This window comes from Nerophis ophidion, linkage group LG10 (assembly GCF_033978795.1).
Source record: "Nerophis ophidion isolate RoL-2023_Sa linkage group LG10, RoL_Noph_v1.0, whole genome shotgun sequence".
NCBI classification, from domain to species: domain Eukaryota; kingdom Metazoa; phylum Chordata; class Actinopteri; order Syngnathiformes; family Syngnathidae; genus Nerophis; species Nerophis ophidion.
In genome coordinates this window covers 39,448,380-39,471,968 of record NC_084620.1, presented here as the reverse complement: position 1 = coordinate 39,471,968, position 23,589 = coordinate 39,448,380, and the positions used below count along the sequence as shown (strand labels likewise).

Below are 23,589 nucleotides of genomic sequence, written 5' to 3'. Positions count from 1 at the left end.
CATAAAACAAAAATGGGAAAGAATTCCACTTTCAAAGCTTCAACAATTAGTTTCCTCAGTTCCCAAACGTTTATTGAGAGTTGTTAAAAGAAAAGGTGGTATACCACAGTGGTGAACATGCCCTTTCCCAACTACTTTGGCACGTGTTGCAGCCATGAAATTCTTAGTTATTTATTATTTGCAAAAAAAAAAAAAAAGTTTATGAGTTTGAACATCAAATATCTTGTCTTTGTAGTGCATTCAACTGAATATGGGTTGAAAAGGATTTGCAAATCATTGTATTCCGTTTATATTTACATCTAACACAATTTCCCAACTCATATGGAAACGGGGTTAGTAGTGAATCACACCTGAACCATCATAAATTAATCATATTTTTAATGGCAATTTGAAAGTAAACAATGTGATAAAGAACATTTTACAACAAACATAGATATCTGGTCAGGACACTGTGCGTTCGTACTTGACGGCTGCAACCACTTCATGGCTTCACAATAGTTAGGGAGTACAAAACTATAAGTTGAGTAAACGCTCGACATACATCGCGGACAATAACTGATAGTCTGCTTTGCCAGTCCAAATGCATTCGCTGTTTTTCGTAGTCTGTCGTTGTCTACCCTTCGACAAATGGACACAGTTTCTCACTAAGTAAAATCATAGCTGACCTGGACATTGGAAAGTTCTCTTGCCGTTTAGCTGACACAACAGATCCATCCATCCATTATCTACCGCTTATTCCCTTTGCGGTCGCGGGGGGCGCTGGTGCCTATCTCAGCTACAATCGGGTGGAAGGCGGTATACACCCTGGACAAGTCGCCACCTCATTGCAGTGACAAACTAATCCCACCAGGCTGCCGTTCTTATAAGCCTTATCCAAAACCGTTGCTCAACCGTCTATGTTGCCGTCTGAGATGTGTTGTATCTGAAATAGTTGCAATCGCGCATTTGCTTCTCTTAAGTGTGATTACCACACGGGCATGTCTGGATGACTCGCCTTCATCTTTCTGGCGTCACTTCTTTGCCGAACTCAGTTTGTAAACGATCAATGAGTCCATACAAAGCTATGAGATTCAAGAAATAGACGGTGCACTTACCTGTTTAAAAAATTATCCGAGGAGGGGAACTTTAAACAATGATTTTTCGTGTGGCTGAAACCAGGAGTAGTAATTATTAGTATAAAAGGGTTATCCGGCTTAGTGTAGACTTGGCCATAATTGGGGAAAGGGCTGGGCGATATATCGATATACTCGATATATCGCGGGTTTTTCTCTGTGCGATATAAAAAATTACTATATTGTAATATTCGGGTATACGTTCTCACGCAGTTGTTTTTAGCTGCGGGCATTACATTACAGGCTCTTCTCACTGTTTCCTGTCCCTCCTTCTCACAGACAACAAGCGCACCTTCTTACATACGTCACATACATTTATGCCTTCCGGAGCAGAGCGGTAGCGACATGGGTAACGTTAGCTGTGATGCTCGCGGAGCCACGCGAGTGCTACTACGAGAGAAAGAAGGTGCGAATCTGGTAACAAATGAAGGAAGAATTAATACCCAAGAAAAACAGCAGGGGGTCCATCGTCTGGCGGTGATTTGGCTTCAAGTGGGAATATGTCAAACAGAAAACCGTAATTTGTCAAGTGTGGGGTAAAAGCGTTGCTACAAAAAGTAGCATTACTGCTAATATGTCGCATCATTTGAAAAGTCACCAGCTAGGGAATGAAAAGTGATTACTATGCATGTCAACATCTCCATTGGGTGCCACACGCGCACACCATCAAAATGCCGAGGCAAACATTTCCAGATCAACACCGTATGAACAAAAAAGTCAACAACAAAAGGAGATAATGTCCGCAGTAATCTACCACATAAAGAAGGACGAACACTATTTGATTTTCTATTATGCAGCTCATTTTTATCTGACCCTTATTAAAACATCTTGTGTGACATCATGCACTAAAGTGCACTTCATTTGTTTTAAATTATTGTAGTGGCGTTCTGTACAAAACGTGCACTTTAGGGTTGTTTGGATATGTCATATTAGTGAAATCATGCACAAAAGTGCACTAATCGCTTGTTTTAAAATGTCTCCGACAATCTTGCACTTTCTTTTTTTGGAAATGGCATGAATGTTTGTGCCACTGCTTAATAACTGTTTAATAAATACAGTTTTGGTCAATGGACTTAGTTGTGATTTCCCTCTCTGCATGAAAGTTTAAAATAAGCATATATTAATGCAGTATGAAGAAGAATGTTTGAATGTAGACACATAGAATCATCACACTCCTGTAATTATTTGTATCAAGTGTTCATTCAAGGCTAAGGCAAAATAATGAGATAAATATTGTGCATCGCGACATGGCCTAAAAATATCGAGATGTTAATAAAAGGCCTTATCGCCCTGTCCTAATTGGGGATCATAGACTGCGCACGGGGTAACAATGTTCACTTCCTTGAGTAAGTGACGTCATCGATTGCATTATCAGCGGTGTATCCATCGTTACTTGAGAAAAAAAGCTGTAGCAAAAATATGAATCCGTCAACTGTTGGGAGAAATATCGGCCGCATGCGAGTATTATGTTTAACACATCTTTTACAGCTGACGCTAATTACAGTATTTGATTTTTCTTATTATTTTTTTCCCCGCGGCAATTTATACCACTGATGGTAATGACACCGGTTTACCGCCTACCGCTAGTACAAACCAACACATTAAATATGTGGGATTTCTTTCACATAAAAACTATGAATGGAAACAAATTCCAAACACACAAATTCAACATCGGTGACAGGTAAAATTTGAACACATGCATCTTCACTTCACACAGCATCGCACAACAGAAGAGAGAACAAGGAAATCAATTCTACAGATTAATTTTGGTGCTCTGTTAAATGGCAACACCTGCTTGCGTTAGCTTCTGCCATGTGTTCATTCGTCTTGCACAGTTTTTAAAAGACTGGCCCTCGACCAGTGGAGTGCAATCCAGCGGTTTCCGATAATCAGCTAAATGAGTCTCTCTACTGATGACATAGAAAATAGCTTTACATTTTAGGTTAATGGTGACATCTTCGTTTATAGTTAGTTGTGGAAACATATCGCAGGTTTGGTTAAGTTAAGTACATTAGCATTATTTAGCACTGGTGTCTGGAGGAAAGTTCTGTGGTCGGATGAAACAAAAATAGAGCTGTTTGGCCACAATACCCAACAATATGTTTGGGGGACAAATAGTGGGACCTTTAATCCCAGGAACACCAATCCTATAGTCAGGCATGGTGGTGGTAGTATTATGCTCTGGGCCTGTTTTACTGCCAATGGAACTGATGCTTTACAGAGAGTAAATGGGACAATGAAAAAGGAGTATCACTTCCAAATTTTTCAGGACAACCTAAAATCATCAGCCCGGAGGTTGGGTCTTGGGCGCAGTTAGGTGTTCCAACAGGACAATGACCCCTTTACAACTTTTGACTGCGACTGTATATCTGATGTATGACACCAACAGTCTCAAACAGTTTGCGATTAAATAGATATGAACAAAGTAGTAGTAGTAATCTCACAGACATTCCCGAGCCATTTCTTAGATATGAGTTTTTTACAGGATGTATTTTATTTTTGATTTTTTAATTTGTTTATTATTCAAATACTTTTTCGAATCTCCATTCATAAATCTTTTAATGAAACAAAACTACATGGATTAGTAATCAAGCCCATTTTTTTTTCTGTAAATATCCTTTATTCCCAGTTTGCTCACCAGTGGTTTACCGTATTTCCTTGAATTGCCGCAGGGCATATAGTATGCGCCTGCCTTCAATTACTGCCGGGTCAAACTCGCTTCGCAAAATACTTAGCGCATGCTTAGTATTACCGCCTGGTCAAACTCGTGACACTTCCCTGTCATCATTTTCAAAATGGAGGAGGCTGATTTCAATACCGGTCATTTGAAATCGCATAAAGGGAAGAAGATTAAGACCTATTCAGTAGGATTTAAGGTCCAAGCTTACATCACACTAAATTTTTTACTGCATGCCTTTGGTAATTGCCGGAGTGAGAAGAGGTTTTAAAATAATTAGCGCCTGCTTACTTTTACCGCATGCCTTTGGTAAGCGCAGGAGTGAGAAGAGGTTTTAAATTAATTAGCGCCCCGGCGGCAATTCAAGGAAATACGGTACCTTGAGCTTGAAATGTGGTAAGCGCCTTTTGCCAAGGTGTTTTTCTAGCATGTTATTAGACACTTTCTACCTGCTGGGATGTGTACACTTACAACAAAAAGGGCTAGAAACATGTTTTGAGAAGGCCACCCAATCCATGTTGAAATACAGTGATTTATGAATGTTATTGCGGAATGTGGTATAAATTGAAGGTCATATTGCCCACCCCTAGTTTGTACTAATCTCTGTCCCTGGAGATCAAAGACCATGGGGGTAGGAGATTGTTATGCTTGGCACTACTCCTCAACTGATACAATTCCTGGCCTCTGCGGCCTTGCAGGATTGCAGAGAGAACTCGCTCGTCGCCACCAGCCCGTGTACTAGTTGCTGATTTAGAAAGCTACCTGTAATACGGCCTCGCTCAAAAGATTCGGACCGCTGTAGAAAATGAGTCAACGTCTAGTGGTGGCCAGACATGGCAACCACTGTTGCAACTGCAGCCAATTCTGCAAGAAACTGTGATTCACAATTCTCTCAGATCTGAGATCGTAATTCAGTGGGGCACGTTTTATACACACACACACCATGTTCAGGGCCATGCTATTTTGTTTTATATAACAATGTATCATTACTACAAACACTGTTTCTGTATGAGTTGGGAAATTGTGTTAGATGTAAATATAAACGGAATACAATGATTTTCAAATCATTTTCAACCCATATTCAGTTGAATATGCTACAAAGGCAACATATTTGATGTTCAAACTCATAAACTTTTTTTTTTTTGTGCAAATAATAATTAACTTTAGAATTTGATGCCAGCAACACGTGACAAAGAAGTTGGGTAAGGTGGCAATAAATACTGATAAAGTTGAGGAATGCCTCATCAAACACTTATTTGGAACATCCACAGGTGTGCAGGCTAATTGGGAACAGGTGGGTGCCATGATTGGGTATAAAAACAGCTTCCCAAAAAATGCTCAGTCTTTCACAAGAAAAGATGGGGCAAGGTACAACCCTTTGTCCACAACTGCGTGAGCAAATAGTCAAACAGTTTAAGAACGACGTTTCTCAAAGTGAAATTGCAAGAAATTTAGGGATTTCAACATCTACGGTTCATAATATCATCAAAAGGTTCAGAGAATCTGGAGAAATCACTTCACGTAAGGCATGGCCGGAAACCAACATTGAATGACCATGACCTTCAATCCCTCAGACGGCACTGTATCAAATACCGACATCTATCTCTAAAGGATATCACCACATGGGCTCAGGAACACTTCAGAACACCACTGTCACTAAATGCAGTTCGTCGCTACATCTGTAAGTGCAAGTTAAAGCCCCTACTATGCATTGGAAAGCCATTTATCAACAACATCCAGAAACGCCGCCGGCTTCTCTGGGCCCGAGATCATCAAAGATGGACTGATGCAAAGTGGAAAAGTGTTCTGTGGTCTGACGAGTCCATATTTCAAATTATTTTTGGAAATATTCGACATTGTGTCATCCGGACCAAAGGGGAAGCGATTCATCCAGACTGTTACCGATGCAAAGTTCAAAAGGCAGCATGTGTCATGGTATGGGGGTGCATTAGTACCCAAGGCATGGGTAATTTACACATCTGTGAAGACACCATTAATGCTGAAAGGTACATACAGGTTTTGGAACAACATATGCTGCCATCTAAGCCCCGTCTTTCTCTTGGACGCCCCTGCTTATTTCAGCAAGACAATGCCAAGCCTCTTTCAGCACGTGTTACAACAGCGTGGCTCCATGAAAAAAGAGTGCGGGTACTTTCCTGGTCCACCTGCAGTCCAGACCTGTCTCCCATCGAAAATGTGTGCCGCATTATGAAGCGTAAAATACGACAGCAGAGACCCCGGACTGTTGAATGACTGAAGCTCTACATAAAACAAGAATGGGAAAGAAAGCTTCATCAATTAGTTTCATCAGTTCCCAAATGTTTGAGTGTTGTTTAAAGAAAAAGTGATGTAACACAGTGGTGAACATGCCCTTTCCCAACTCCTTTGGCACGTATTGCAGGCATGAAATTCTAAGGTTATTATTATTTGCAAAAAAGAAATAAAGTTTGTGAGTTTGAACATCAAATATCTTGTCTTTGTAGTGCATTCAATTGAATATGGGTTGAAAAGGATTTGCAAATCATTGTATTACGTTTATATTTACATCCAACACAATTTCCCAACTCATATGGAAACAGGGTTTGTATGGTACATTACAATGAATTGATTAACGTGGACCCCGATTTAAACAAGTTAAAAAAACGTATTCGGGTCTTAATATTTAGTGGTCAATTGTACAGAATTTGTACTGTACTTTGCAATCTACTAATAACAGTTTTAATCAATCAATCAAAATATTTGACTCCTCATTGTTTTGTTCTGCTTTAAGTCAACTTTGCGTTCTTTTTGTTCTTTTGCACGCGCTAACCATTTGGCATTTAGCAACTTAAGAACAGCAGGTGGGAACAATTTGGTCATTTAAGAACACGTCATGAATTTGAATGGACTCCTCTTCGGAAGAACGATAAGAAGAAAAGTTAGGAAGTTATTGCTGAATGGGGCCCATTGGTACTAAGATAGATAGATAAAAATAGAAATAAATAGATAAAAAAAAACATAAAATACCAACCACACAGCTCACATGCACAGTCATTCGTTTGTATGCCTTGATAGGAGACTTACATTTTTTTTTAGAATAATTAAATTGTTAAGAAAAACATCAAGCCTACAAAATGGTAAGCTCGCTCACTTCTTAATACATCCGTAAAAACAGATATAGATTAATTAATGTGATCGCCATATAGCCAGCATGGGGCATAGTGGTTAACAACCCTTCAGCTCCGAACTACGTATACTACGTCTACAAATATTATCTTCGGAACCTCCAAAGTAGGATAACAGTTTTTTTTTGTTCTGTGTCACGATTCAAACTGTTTGTATTACCACACCAACTAAAAGAGACTACTTGACATTTGTCTTTTTTTGGTAGCGGAGGAGGAAACTATAGTGCACTTTGTCTTTGTTCCACTTCTTCTCTGCCTCTTGATGTTAAATGAGTCCACTCAACATTTCCCCACCACGCCAGACCAAAAATGTGTGATGTGGTGTTTGGGCTCGTCGAAAAGTGTAAGTGCTCCTTGAATGTGAATTTTTGACATCCTCTCTAAATGTTGCCAATGGTTTTTGAGGGTGAAGTGCTTGCAGAGGGAGGTTGTTAAGTCCCTTCATCATTCTATATCACTCTGGGATTTTCCTTCGCCTCTGATTGCTTTATGTAATCTGCTGTCAATTCACACATGTACACCACAGTAATTGTTGACGAATTAGACGTGGGGCTTCTAAAGGTTGAAATCATTAATTTAGCATTTACCACTGACTCGGTCTGTTTACCCCTAACTGGTTGTCATTGTTTTTTTGGTATGTTTGCAGGATTTGACACCTGTCATTTACTTTGACACATTTCCACCAAATGATATCCTGTCTTTTATTGTAGTGCGTTCCTTTTGCTGGTTCTATACACTATTTAATCAACGACAGTGGTACCTCGGGCTGTACAACTTTAATTGGTTCTCCGATGAAGCTCGTGACCTAAAATACTCGTATCTGTAATCAATCTTCTCCATTGAAATTAATAAAAATTTAAGTAACTCATTCTATTTGTTTGCATAGTTTACAAAACAACTACAGTAAGCCTATTGATCTTTTACTTGTTTTATTTTATTCAGACTTACAAGGAGACACATTCAAAGGAAGTATACAGCACATTCTATTAGGTCATTATGAAATTACAGTTTTTTTAATTACAAACCACGTTTCCATATGAGTTGGGAAATTGTGTTAGATAAAAACGGAATACAATGATTTGTAAATAATTTTCAACCCATATTCAGTTGAATATGCTACAAAGACAACATATTTTATGTTTAAACTGATAAACTTTTTTAATTTTTTTTGCAAATAATCAGTAATTTTAGAATTTGACGCCAGCAACACGTGACAAAGGAGTTGGAAAAGTTGGCAATAAATACTGATAAAGTTGAGGAATGCTCATCAAACACTTATATGGAACATCCCACAGGTGTGCGGGCTAATTGGGAACAGTTGGGTGCCATGATTGGGTATAAAAGCAGCTTCCATGAAATGCTAAGTAATTCAAAAACAAGGATGGAGTGAGGGTCACCACTTTGTAAGAAAATTGTAGAACAGTGTTAGAACAACATTTCTCAACGAGCTATTGCAAGGAATTTAGGGATTTTACCATCTATGGTCCGTAAAATCATCAAAAAGTTCAGAGAATCTGGAGAAACCACTGCACGTAAGAGATGATATTACAGACTTTAGATCCCTCAGGCGGTACTGCATCAAAAACCGACATCAGTGTGTAAAGGATTTCACCACATGGGCTCAGGAACACTTTATAAAACCACTGTCAGTAACTACAGTTGGTCGCTACATCTGTAAGTGCAAGTTAAATCCATACTATGCAAAGCCAATTCTATTTATCAACAATATCCTGAAACGCCGCCGGCTTGGCTGGGCCCGAGCTCACCTAAGATGGACTGATGCAAAGTGGAAAGATGTTCTGTGGTCTGACGAGTCCACATTTCAATTTATATTTGGAAACAGAGGACGTGGTGTCCTCCAGAACAAAGAGGAAAATAACCATTCGGATTGTTATAGGCGCAAAGTTCAAAAGCCAGCATCTGTGATGGTATGGGGGTGTATTAGTGCCCAAGGTATGGGTAACTTACACATCTGTGAAAGCACCATTAATGCTGAAAGGTCCATACAAGTTTTGGAGCAACATATGTTGTCATCCAAGCAACGTTATCATGGACACCCCTGCTTATTTCAGAAAGACAAGTGTTACAACAGCGTGGCTTCTTAAAAAAAATGCGGGTACTTTCCTGGCCCGCCTGCAGTCCAGACCTGTCTCCCATCGAAAATGTTTGGCGCATTATGAAGCGTAAAATATGACAGCGGAGACCCCGGACTGTTGAACGACTGAAGCTCTACATAAAACCAGAATGGGAAAGAATTCCACTTTCAAAGCTTCAACATTTACTTTCATCAGTTCCCAAACGTTTATTGAGTGTTGTTAAAAGAAAAGGTGATGTAACACAGTGGTGAACATGCCCTTTCCCAACTACTTTGGCATGTGTAGCAGCCATGAAATTCTAAGTTAATTATTATTTGCAAAAAAAAAATAGTTTGAGTTTGAACATCAAATATCTTGTCTTTGTAGTGCATTGAATATGAATTGAAAATGATTTGCAGATCATTGTATTCCGTTTATATTTACATGTAACACAATTTCTCAACTTATATGGAAGCGGGGTTTGTAATTATAACTTATATAATGAATTACCATTATAGAAAGTAACATGATTGTGTTTTGTGATTGGCATTAAGAGGCACAAATCACCATTGGCTGATCATTTACTTTTTAACAGAAATTGACCAAAACTGATCGGTGTTCAACCGATCAGCTTATCCCTGATATTGAATTATTGACCACTAGGGTCCTGGTCATAGAACACATAGTCATCAAAGGAACTCATCATCTGTAATGGCTTTGTACTACAACTGAATAAAAATGGCGAACTCCTGCAAAGTTTTTCTCGTAAACGTCTTGCGTATATGCAGATATCTGCTGATGTAACTAAAGCAAACTACGTCTCAAATTTCAAATGACTTGTTTTGAAGAAGCCAAATTGTTTCATAAACATCCCCCGTCATGCCTCAGTGGTTTGATTTCAAATTTTCCGTTTACAAAAGCACAAAACAGACACCAACAGATAAGACAAGTTGGTTTTGCAAAATAGGACCCCTTCAATGCACACCTGGAAGGAATTGCTGGAAATCTACTGATCGTAGTGTGAGAAAGCACAGATTTTTTCAAAAAAGATTCTTTGCACAAAGATTGGAAATTGTTAATAGATAGCACCTAATTTAGGTATAAGATCGGACTTGCGCTAAACCTCGACTTACATCACTGCTGTCTGAGAATGGAACACATTTGTAACCACACCACCTGTAATCTGATTATTTTTACCTATTCACCTGCATGCATTTATGATGTCGAATCGGTTTGGGTTAAGGCATTGATTTTCAGGGTTTCCCCGAAACTGCCAAGATACCTGTGGAGGCGTGGTTACAATGACGCAATACATTAATTTGCATAATGTGCTATGATGATAAAGGGCACAATATGTATATATATATTTAAAACATCCATCCATCCATCTTCTACCGCTTGTACTTTTTGGGGTCGCAGGGGGTGCTGGAGCCCATCTCAGCTGCATTCGGACAGAAGGCGGAGTACACCCTGGACAAGTCGCCAACTCATCACAGGGCCAACACTGATAGACAACATTCACACTCACATTCACACACTAGGGCCAATTTAGTGTTGCCAGTCAACCTATCCCCAGGTATTTAAAACATTTGTTTTTAATAAATAGTATTAACATATATTTTTTGATAGTTTTGCCATATTTTCAATTGTTGCGGCTTTAGTACAAGGTACTTTCTTGAGATTTTTTTCAAGTGTTTACAGACTTTTAAACAGACTTTTAATGATTTTTTAAAATTAAAAACAACTCCCAACAAATCAAGCATCTTCTTCTGGTGTTATTATAGAATGTAGTCTCGTTTAAAGACTCTACTTCTGTCCCTCGATGTCCCTGACTAAGGAGGCTGAGGCTAACATGACATCACACTTGCTTCTCGCTGTTGCTCTAGTTGGACTTTCTCATCCTAAAATCTGCCACTGTCCTCCCAATATTTGCACATTTTATAGATGGCTGTCCGCGAGTATATTTTCAATATATGTAAGAATCACATCAACATCACAGACATGCTGACAACGCTCCAGACGATGGCGTGTGTTTTGTTTACATCCGGTTTCAGTAACGCAGTTTTCAGTGATCAAAGTATTTTTATATATATATATATATATATATATATATATATACACACACACAGTACAAGCCAAAAGTTGTGACACACCTTCTCATTTAATGTTTTTTTTTTTAATATATTTTTTTATTTTCATGATTATTTACATTGTAGGTTGTAACTGAAGGCATCAAAACTATGAATGAATACATATGGCGTTATGTACCTAACAAAAAAAAAGGTGAAATAACTGAAAACATGTTTGATATTCTAGTTTCTTCAATATAGTCACCCTTTGCTCTGATAACTTTTTCGCACACTTTTGGCTTTCTCTCGATCTTAAAGAGGGAGTCACCTGAAATGGCTTTCACTTCACAGGTGTGCTTGAAGCTCATCGAGAGAATGCCAAGAGTGTGCAAAAAAGTAATGAGAGCAAAGGATGGCTATTTTGAAGAAACTAGAATATGTTTTCAGTTATTTCACCTTTTTATGTTATGTGGTCATTCATAGTTTTGATGCCTTCAGGGAGAGTCTACAATGTAAATGGTCATGAACATAAAACGCTTTGAATCAGAAGGTGTCCAAAATTTGGTTCTCTACTGTATGTATTAATTCATACTGTAACGACTAGCTAATGTTGATGTTTTATGTATGTGTGGTTTGGATTTGATATCAGTTTTTCCCATGCTTACAAAGACACTGTCCGTGCCCGAATGGTCATTAGCGGAGAATGAGGAAGTGTTGTTGTGTCTCAGGGTAAGCAAAGGATCACGGAGACCAAAGTGCTTTCACCGAAGGTAAAACCTGTTGGAATTGTCCCTTTGTTTGTTTTCTTAAGGTTGGTAATAAAAGTTAAACATTGTGTCTGATTCCTTCTCGGGGCTACAATATATTCTACTTTAATTCGTTTTCAATTTTTTAAATAAAGCCTTTATTTTCAAGGTGGCGGTATTAAAAATGTGCCACATTCAATTACATTAAGGGCAAACCCGGATTTTACACACAGCACTAATAAAAATGTTTGCATACAGCCTACATTTTTAATCACACCCAAGTAAATTATTTCTGCCTTGCTCTGTTTTTTTGATTTGTGTTAGTGCTTGCTGAGTGTTAAAACAATCATGGAGAATCACATTGGAGTATTTCCTCATAAATTTGAATTAGTGCTGTTGTTATGCCGAGGTTACAATCAGTACTCCAAAATGTCAGATGCTGCTGGTTTTCTATTTAGTAAGAAGCTTACAAACTTGACACAAGTGTGTGTGTGTGTGTTCTTTTGCAGTTTTAAATATTTTTGAAGATATATTTTATAACAGAGGAGTTGATAAAAACATCCCAAGTTGTGTTTGCTCAAAAGATTGTTTCAACATTTATTTCCACCAATTGTTGGAGCAGAATGCACACGCCTGAAGTAATTTGGCTGCCTCACAATTAGGGCAATTTTCGAGTTTAATTCAAACTAATTGCTGCAAAGTCTGAAGAGTGTGGATGGAATATGGTGGTTTGTTAGAAGCCTGCAAGATAAATGTTTCAAGAAAGCACTGGAGTTTGTTAACCAGCAGCAGGGCTTATACTAATGGTTCTGAGAAGACGGAAACTTCTGCTGGCCTGGCTGACAAAAAATGGAGGTGCTTCATTAAACATGTTTTTTTGTACAAACCCCATTTCCATATGAGTTGGGAAATTGTGTTAGATGTACATATAAACGGAATACAATGATTTGCAAATCATTTTCAATCCGTATTCAATTTAATGCACTACAAAGACTAGATATTTGATGTTCAAACTCATAAACTTTATTTTTTTTTGCAAATGATAATTAACTTAGAATTTCATGGCTGCAACATGTGCCAAAGTAGTTGGGAAAGGGCATGTTCACCATTGTGGTACACCACCTTTTCTTTTAACAACACTCAATAAACGTTTGGGAACTGAGGAAACTAATTGTTGAAGCTTTGAAAGTGGAATTCTTTCCCATTCTTGTTTAATGTAGAGTTTTAGTCCTTCAACAGTCCGGGGTCTCCGCAGTCGTATTTTACGCTTCATAATGCGCCACACAATTTTCCATGGGATACATGTCTGGATTGCAGGCGGGCCAGGAAAGTACCTGCACTCTTTTACTACGAAATCACGCTGTTGTAACACGTGGCTTGGCATTGTCTTGCTGAAATAAGCAGGGGCGTCCATGATAACGTTGCTTGGATAACAACATATGTTGCTCCAAAACCTATATGTACCTTTCAGCATTAATGGGGCCTTCACAGATGTGTAAGTTACCCATGCCTTGGGCACTAATGCACCCCCATACCATCACAGATGCTGGCTTTTAAACTTTGATTCGATAACAGTCTGGACGATTCGCTTCCCCTTTGGTCCAAATGGCACAATGTCAAATATTTCCAAAAACAATTTGAAATGTGGACCTGTCAGACCACAGAACACTTTTCCTCTTTGCATCGGTCCATCTTAGATGATCTCGGGCCCAGAGAAGCCGGCGGCGTTTCTGGAATTTGTTTATGAATGGCTTTCGCTTTGCATAGTAGAGCTTTAACCTACACTCACAGATGTAGCGACGAACTGCATTTAGTGACAGTGGTTTTCTGAACTGTTCCTGAGCCCACGTGGTGATATCTTTTAGAGATGGATGTCAGTTTTTGATACAGTGCCGTCTGAGGGATCGAAGGTCACGGTCATTCAATATTGGTTTCCGGCCATGCCACTTACGTATAGTGATTTCTCCAGATTCTTTGAACGTTTTAATTATATTATGGACCGTAGATGTTGAAATCCATAAATTTCTTGCAATTCCACTTTGAGAAACGTTGTTCTTAAACTGTTTGACTATTTGCTCACGCAGTTGTGGACAAAGGGGTGTACCTCGCCCCATCCTTTCTTGTGAAAGACTGAGCATTTCATGGGACGCTGTTTTTATACCCAATCATGGCACCCACCTGTTCCCAATTAGCCTGCACACCTGTGTGATGTTCCAAATAAGTGTTTGATGAGCATTCCTCAACTTTATCTGTATTTATTGCCACCTTTCCCAACTTCTTAGTCACGTGTTGATGGCTTCTAAATCTAAAGTTAATGATTATTTGCAAAAAAAAAAAAATGTTTCTTAGTTTGAACATCAAATATGATGTCTTTTTTAGCATATTCAACTGAATACGGGTTGAAAATGATTTGCAAATCGTTGTATTCCGTTTATATTTACATCTAACACTATTTCCCATTTCATATGAAAACGGGGTTTGTAAAATCCTATTTTGAATGATGTTCGAGTGAGTGGAGTTTATTGAATTTATCACAAAGTATAATGATCCACGCGCTTTTGCTCTTTTGATGAGTGGGATTTAAATAGTTATGCATACTATAAATGAGAAGTTATAGTAGCATCAAAGAAAAACAATTAAATTCCGTTAATTGGCTTAAGCAAATATATTTTCAAAGGCTGTGCTGGAAGGCTGCCAGTAAGCTGGGATAGATGACAAAAAGACCAGCATTAAGAATGGAAGTCAATTTGTGGGATTCCTTTTTTCTCACAGGTGGGCTACGAGAACGCAGGGACTGTGGAATTCCTAGTGGACAAAAACGGCAAACACTACTTCATCGAAGTCAACTCCCGACTCCAGGTTGAGCACACGGTGACGGAAGAAATCACTGAGTGAGTAGACCACTGGGAATTATTTTTACTTGGTTGGGTCGGATAAGCTGAGTTACATGATGTCATGAACTTTCTAAAATGCTGTTTAATTAGAGAAAAAATGTATGTGTGCTTTTCTGGGAGGACTACGCTGTAGTTTACCTGCTTGACTGGGTAACATAATCGATTTGACCGCTGATAGATTGATATCTTGATATCGATGCAGAAAGCATGATATCGATCCCACCACTCCCGACTGCCAGCCACCTGCTAAGTGCATCAGTGGCAGCGGCAGTTTCACACTGTGAATTGTAACCCAGCCAGTTTGTTAGTAAAGCTCACTCCCTGACACCTTAATAGCTTGCACTGGATAATGGGTTGACCGCTCAGCTTTTAGCTCAGTGTCTGGCACACACACTCCACCCTTATTCAGGACCCAGGTTCAAGTACCGGGCAGAACGGAAGCAGGGGCTGGGTCAGGCAGGTTACATTGTACTAATGTTAGCAAACAACAAGCCTTAAAAGAGCAAAACAGAAGAAAATGAGGGACTTACAAGCGGAGCATGGAAATATACAGTAGAAGAAGCCATCGCGACTTTTGTTGGCAAAGATCTACGTCCACGCGCTATATATATATATATATATATACAATACTGAGTTGCATCCCCAGAACACCATTCCTACTGTGAAGCATGGGGGTGGAAACATCATGCTTTGGGGCTTTTTGTCTGCTAAGGGGACAGGACGATTGATCCGTTGTTAAGGAAAGAATGAATGGGGCCATGTATCGTGAGATTTTGAGCCAAAACCTCCTTCCATCAGTGAGAGCTTTGAATGGTTGACCAAATACTTATTTTCCACCATAATTTACAAATACATTCTTTAAAATTCCTACGATGTGAATTCCTGTCTTTCACAGTTGAGGTGTACCTATGATGAAAATTACAGACCTCTGTCATCATTTTAAGTGGGAGAACTTGCACAATCGGTGGCTGACTAAATACTGTTTTTGCCACACTGTATATATATATATATATATATATATATATATATATATATATATATATATATATATATATATATATATATCTATATCTATATACATATTAGAGATGCGCGGTTTGCGGTCTCATCCGCAGAGTCCGCGGATAAACCGCGGGTCGGGCGGTTGACATGACGAAAAAATAGATTTTAATTAGATTCGGGCGGGTGGCGGTTGAACCATCCGGAAATATTTGATATGCATGGTTTTGTGATCGGTATCCTTTGCCATTCAAAGTGCCATTTAAGACACTTGTCATAAAGCGGGGAGAGACGCTATTATTCTCCTGAATGACTGCCGATAGTCATCCAGATAATAAGTATTTGGGCGTGCTATGAAGCCATTGACTTTGTCACCTACTACAACATGTACGATCTGCTTGTCAGTCCAGCAACATGTTGTGTGTGCCTTCCGCAGTAACACGCACACGACTGCAAGGCATACTGGGTGTACAGAGTACACTAATGGATGTGATATAAACAATTTTAACACTCTTAATAATATGCACCACTCTGTGAAGTCACACCAATTAAGAAAGACAAACATATTTCGGGAGAACATCCTCACAGTAACACAACATAAACGCAACACAACATATACCCATAATCCTTTGTATTCATGACACCTCCTGACTTTTTTATACACCCCGCTAGCAGCAAACCCCGCCACCTAACCCCCCCGTGCGTCGGTAAGGTGGGCGGGGTTGGGGGTGCGGGGGTGTTAAATATATTCAGGGGTTTTCACAGATACAAAGGATTATGGGTATTTGTTGTGTTGCGTTTATGTTGTGTTACTGTGAGGATGTTCTCTCGAAATGTGTTTGTCAATCTTGTTGGGTGTGGCTTCACAGCGTGGCGCATATTAGTAAGTGTTAAAGTTGTTTATATCACAACCATCAGTGTACTCTGTATCACCCTGTATGCCTTTCAATCTTGAACGTGTAATTGCGGAAGCTGCACACAACATATTGCCGGACCAACAATCAGTTCGTACATGTTGTTGAAAGTGTCTAGGGCAATGACTTCACAGCACGCCCATATTCTTGTAATCAGGATGCACGCTATTGGATAGTCGCGGGAACGTTAGCGGCTCCAATTGTCATCATTACTCTGTGAAACAGGTTTAAATAGCTCTGTGAGTGGTAAAGGCGGACAACCTCTGATGTATTTCAGTGGGAGGTTGGCGGGCGGGTACGGTCCTGATAAAATGTTTGTGCGGGTGGATGACTACTTTGGTGATGCGGATGATATAATTGCCTATCCGCGCATCTCTAATACATATATCAAACAAAGTTACTGTGGTTTATCCGTTATACATTTTTTGCTCAATAACGGGGTAGAGCGGAATATACGTTAGGTCAGGAAAAAACACAAAGGCTATTTCATCCCTACAAGCCTGATTTGCAGGTTTCCCTGCTCTTCAGGGGATTTTATTATATATTTTCTACCGCTTATCCCTTTCAGGGTCGCGGAGGGTGCTGGAGCCTACGTTATTATAAAATCCCCTAAAGAGCAGGGAAACCTGTGGAACAGGCTTGTAGGGATGAAATAGCCTTTGTGTTATTTCCTGACCTGATATATATATTTTACAGCCTATCCCCTGGCTAATTTTTTTTAACCCAATGCGGCCCCCGAGTCAAAAAGTTTGGGGACGACTGCTCAAAAGGATTGTGAACAGTAGGCAAAGTTCCAAAAAGAAAGTGCAGTTTTCCTGTTAAATCCATGAATACTGAAGCCGCAGAGTGTTATCGTCCATAGCATTGATGATTTCTTCTGTTATTTTGATGAATGGCATCGATCTTGATACGATGGCTTTGTATCCAAATTGATTGTCCGCGAGTGTTCCACCTTTGTTCATGAATTTGTCAAATCTGTTATTGAATAATTTTTCAATAGAGGATTGTGAAAGTAGGGAAACCGGTCTATTATTAGTAAATTGGTGATTTTCTCCAGTTTTATGAATCTTTGACTTGTATTTCAAAGCCACATTCAAAGGAGCCTGTGCAGCAATCTGCAGTCTCTTATTTCTGATGACCTCATTTATACCCAAATCTTTTCCAGTGTGCACCAACCTTTAGCGCACTTGTAGTTGTTTGCTGTCTGAAGCAAAGTACTATGCTTTCAGATCATTTGAATTGGCACCAGAGTGTTGAGTGGCGTCCCGTGTGAAGTGGCAGCCGGCGTGGCGAGGGACACATCTCGTGTGCACAGGCCTGCTTTTCCGGCTGGGCTCCAACTCCTGCAGCCAGTTTGCAGATTACAACCAAAGGGAGAAAACTCAACCGCAGACATGAGGGAAACATGTATTTGTTAAATTTGCCTTTTAAGGCCATGTCCACACCAAGTCGTTTAACCCCTCGAACGAATAATAAAACCATTGTTTAAGGTCCACCTAATCGGACACATTTTTACGCTACTAAGTGCGCCGTGTATTTCCAGCACTTAGCTTTGTATGGACTCATTGATCGTTTACAAAGTGAGTTCGGAGGGGAAGTGATGCCAGAAAGACCACGCCCACACAGGAAGTGACACCAGAAAGACAGCGCCACAGCCAACTTCATTAAAACCAAAGCTAGAAAGATGGATGCGTGTCATCCAGACATGCCCGCGTTTCTCCTTCTTCTACATGTACAGATGCTTTTGGAAATCACACATGAATGCCTTAAGTTGCAGCTATTTTGGATATGTATATACACATGTATATATATGTATATACACATGTGTATATATATGTATATACACATGTGTATATATATGTATATACACATGTGTATATATATGTCTATACACATGTGTATATATATGTCTATACACATGTATATATGTATATACACGTGTATATATGTATATACACGTGTGTATATGTATATACACGTGTGTATATGTATATACACGTGTGTATATGTATATACACGTGTGTATATGTATATACACGTGTATATATATATGTATATACACATGTATATATATATGTATATACACGTGTATATATATATGTATATACACGTGTATATGTATATACACATGTATATATGTATATACACATGTATATATGTATATACACATGTATATATATATGTATATACACATGTGTATATGTATATACACATGTATATACACATGTATATATATGTATATACACATGCATATATATGTGTATATACACTTGTATATATATGTGTATGCACATGTATATATATATGTATATACACATGTATATATGTATATACACATGTATATACACATGTATATACATGTGTATATACACATGTATATATATGTGTATGCACATGTATATATATGTGTATGCACATGTATATATATGTGTATGCACATGTATATATATTTTTATGCACATGTATATATGTTTATGCACATGTATATATGTTTATGCACATGTATATATGTGTATGCACATGTATATATGTGTATGCAAATGTATTTATGTGTATGCACATGTATATATACGTGTATGCACATGTATATATACGTGTATGCACATGTATATATACGTGTATGCACATGTATATATACGTGTATGCACATGTATATATACGTGTATGCACATGTATATATACGTATATGCACATGTATATACACATGTATATACACATGTATATATACGTATATACACATGTATATATACGTATATACACATGTATGTATACGTATATACACATGTATATATACGTATATACACATGTGTATATACGTATATACACGTGTATATACGTATATACACGTGTATATATACGTATATACACATGTGTATATATATGTATATACACATGTATATATGTATATACACATGTATATATACGTATATACACATGTGTATATATGTATATACACATGTATATATATATATGTATATACACATGCATATATATATATGTATATACACATGCATATATATACGTATATACACATGTATATATGTATATACACATGTATATATGTATATACACATGTATACATGTATATACACATGTATATATGTATATACACATGTATATACACATGCATATATATGTGTATATACACATGTATATATATGTGTATGCACATGTATATACACACGTATATATGTATATACACATGTATATACACATGTATATACACATGTATATATGTGTATATACACATGTATATATATGTGTATGCACATGTATATATATGTGTATGCACATGTATATATATGTGTATGCACATGTATATATGTGTATGCACATGTATATACACATGTATATATATGTATATACACATGTATATATATGTATATACACATGTATATATGTGTATATACACATGTATATATGTGTATATACACATGTATATATGTGTATATACACATGTATATATGTGTATATACACATGTATATATGTGTATATACACATGTATATATGTGTATATACACATGTATATATGTGTATATACACATGTATATATATGTGTATGCACATGTATATATGTGTGTATGCACATGTATATATATGTGTATATACACATGTATATATATGTGTATATACACATGTATATATATGTGTATATACACATGTATATATATGTGTATATACACATGTATATATATGTGTATATACACATGTATATATATGTGTATGCACATGTGTATATATATATGTGTATGCACATGTATATATATGTGTATGCACATGTACATATATGTGTATGCACATGTATATATATGTTTATGCACATGTATATATGTGTATGCACATGTATATATGTGTATGCACATGTATATATGTGTATGCACATGTATATATACGTGTATGCACATGTATATATACGTGTATGCACATGTATATATACGTGTATGCACATGTATATATACGTGTATGCACATGTATATATACGTGTATGCACATGTATATATACGTGTATGCACATGTATATATACGTATATGCACATGTACATATACGTATATGCACATGTACATATACGTATATGCACATGTACATATACGTATATGCACATGTACATATACGTATATGCACATGTACATATACGTATATACACATGTATACACATGTATATACACATGTGTGTATATATGTATATACACATGTGTGTATATATGTATATACACATGTGTATATATATGTATATACACGTGTATATATATGTATATACACATGTGTGTATATATGTATATACACATGTGTATATATATGTATATACACGTGTATATATATGTATATACACGTGTATATATATGTATATACACGTGTATATATGTATATATATACACGTGTATATATGTATATATATGTATATACACATGTATATATATATGTATACACACATGTATATATGTTTATACATGTATGTCTGTATATATGTGTATATGTATGTATATATATATGCCTGTATACATGTATGTATAAGTATATATAGACATACACATATATATGTGTGTGTGTGTGTGTGTGTGTGTGTGTGTGTGTGTGTGTGTGTATTAGGGATGTCCCGATACTGGCCTATCCGAGCATGTATTAAAGTTTTAAATTATTTAGCCTACTTAGTTGTCAGATTCATGTTGAAAATGGTTTTAGTACTCTTGATAACAACTAGCCAGCTGAATTAGGTGAGTTTGAATAATACACAATTGTTGGTAACAAGAAACTGACCTGTTTATTCAAGGATAAACCCAAAATTTACAAAATTATACATGACAAACAGAAATGGCATCATTTAACAGTAAAAAAGTGAACAGTATAAAGTGCAAATAATGCTGTAAACATTGTTTAAAAAAGCAAAACACACAAACAGCGGGAGTGGGATAAAATGTCTATAACTCAGCCACAATACTTGGTCTTGAACAAGTGTAAACTTCCATCCATCCATTTTCTACCGCTTATTCCCTTTGGGGTCGCGGGGGGCGCTGGTGCCTATCTCAGCTACAATCGGGCGGAAGGCGCTGTACACCCTGGACAAGTTGCCACCTCATCGCAGGGCCAACACAGATAGACAGACAACATTCACACTCACATTCACACACTAGGGCCAATTTAGTGTTGCCAATCAACCTATCCCCAGGTGCATGTCTTTGGAAGTGGGAGGAAGCCGGAGTACCCGGAGGGAACCCACGCATTCACGGGGATGACATGCAAACTCCACACAGAAAGGTCCCGAGCCTGGGTTTGAACCCCAGACTACTAAGGACCTTCGTATTGTGAGGCAGACGCACTAACCCCTCTTCCACCGTGAAGCCCATGCTTAAACTTAAAAAAAAATAAACAAATAAATAAAATAAACTATCTACATCCCTTCAATTATTTGCCCCACACTGACTGCAGTCCGAGCATAATGGGGAGATTCTTTTGAACAAAGACGAGCACTTAGAGATGCTCAGGTGTCATCCTGCTCCTGTGTTCATCAATGATGAGTGAGGCTGTGCTTAAAAGCCTCTCACTCCCAACACTGGTGCAAGGAGCACTGAGGAACTTGGCTGCTGTTGCTGCCAGGGCGGGTAGTTGAGACTGATTGTCTCTCCAGTAGTGAAAAGGATTTCTCTTACGCCCAGCTGGAGGCTCACTGAGGTAGCTCTCCAACAGAAACAGTGCCCCTGGGGTAATCTGCTGCTCAGATGGACCTGTGTGCTGCTCTCCTCCAGTATGTCGTCAAAGTAGCTGCCGTGGCTGCTGGTTGAGCTTCCAGCCTCCATTCTTGTTGTTTGCCTTGCTGCCTCAGCCACACCTTCTCCAGAGGGCATGGTCTTCAGTTCTTGTTCCATTTTCATCACCTCTACCTTTAGTGCCTCCTTTGCCTGATCCAGGTGGGTAGCATTAGTCAAGAACCTTAACATTTGGATAAATGTAATAAAGATATATCAATTATTTTATATTGTTTCAGCCACTCTCCACATATTAATGTTCAATGACAACAAGTAATACACAAAATAAATCACAAATGATCAACAGTGACATTCATTTCCTCACCCATCATATAACCGAAGGAGAATAATAATAACAATAATAATAAATAATAATATTATAATAATAATAACAATAGTAATACATTCCTATCACCTTATATCTTTGAAACATTAGGCTACTGAAATACTGATGAAGAAATAAATGCCAGCTGTAGAGTAAAATATTTTCAATATAGTACTGAAGCTTATAACATGCTCAAATAACTATAAGGCACTTATTTGGATCTAGCAATGTTGCCACGGCATAGAGGGCTTCAGTTTCAACATGCACCGCATCGAGTAAGGTGGCCTTCATGGTTTAAATCCCTCGGTGTTCTTCGCTCTCACTGTCTAGAAAGCATGTCGCACTAACCTCAGCTGTCAGGTCTTGGAAGGGTTTAAGAATCGTTGCAGTTTTTTCTAGCAGCGATCACTGGTTGCCTGTTAATTTGGCTGACAGATTGCTGTCGCTGTGTTCATCTTTTTTGTTTTGTAAGGCCGTCTTAACGGTTAGGACACAGACCTGTGGATGTGTTGAAGGTGTGCTGGAAAATGCGGAATGTAGTTTAGGGAGCAACAGAAGAGTGGAATGTATTATTTAAATCGGTGCGTTGAAAACCATGGACCGGATTTAAAAAAAAAAACTGGATCTGGATCGGCATTTTCGCATGCCTTGCCGATACGCATTTTTTGGCAAATATTGGCGGCTGATCCGATGTGTGTGTGTATGTATATATATAAATAAATGATAAATGAGTTGTACTTGTATAGCGCTTTTCTACCTTTAAGGTACTCAAAGCGCTTTGACACTACTTCCACATTTACCCATTCACACACATTCACACACTGATGGAGGGAGCTGCCATGCAAGGCGCTAACCAGCACCCATCAGGAGC

The 23,589-nt window shown here is 38.0% G+C and overlaps 1 protein-coding gene across 1 annotated transcript in view; it reads left to right on the top strand.

Annotated features, from left to right (window-relative positions):
* The window catches only part of LOC133560789 (pyruvate carboxylase, mitochondrial-like), a 692,938-nt gene that overhangs the window by 188,118 nt on the left and 481,231 nt on the right, over nucleotides 1–23,589 (top strand). The window contains exon 10 of the mRNA XM_061913719.1: nucleotides 14,616–14,734. Within this exon, the coding sequence (XP_061769703.1) occupies nucleotides 14,616–14,734 (119 nt within the window). The remainder of the gene's footprint in view (nucleotides 1–14,615; nucleotides 14,735–23,589) is intronic.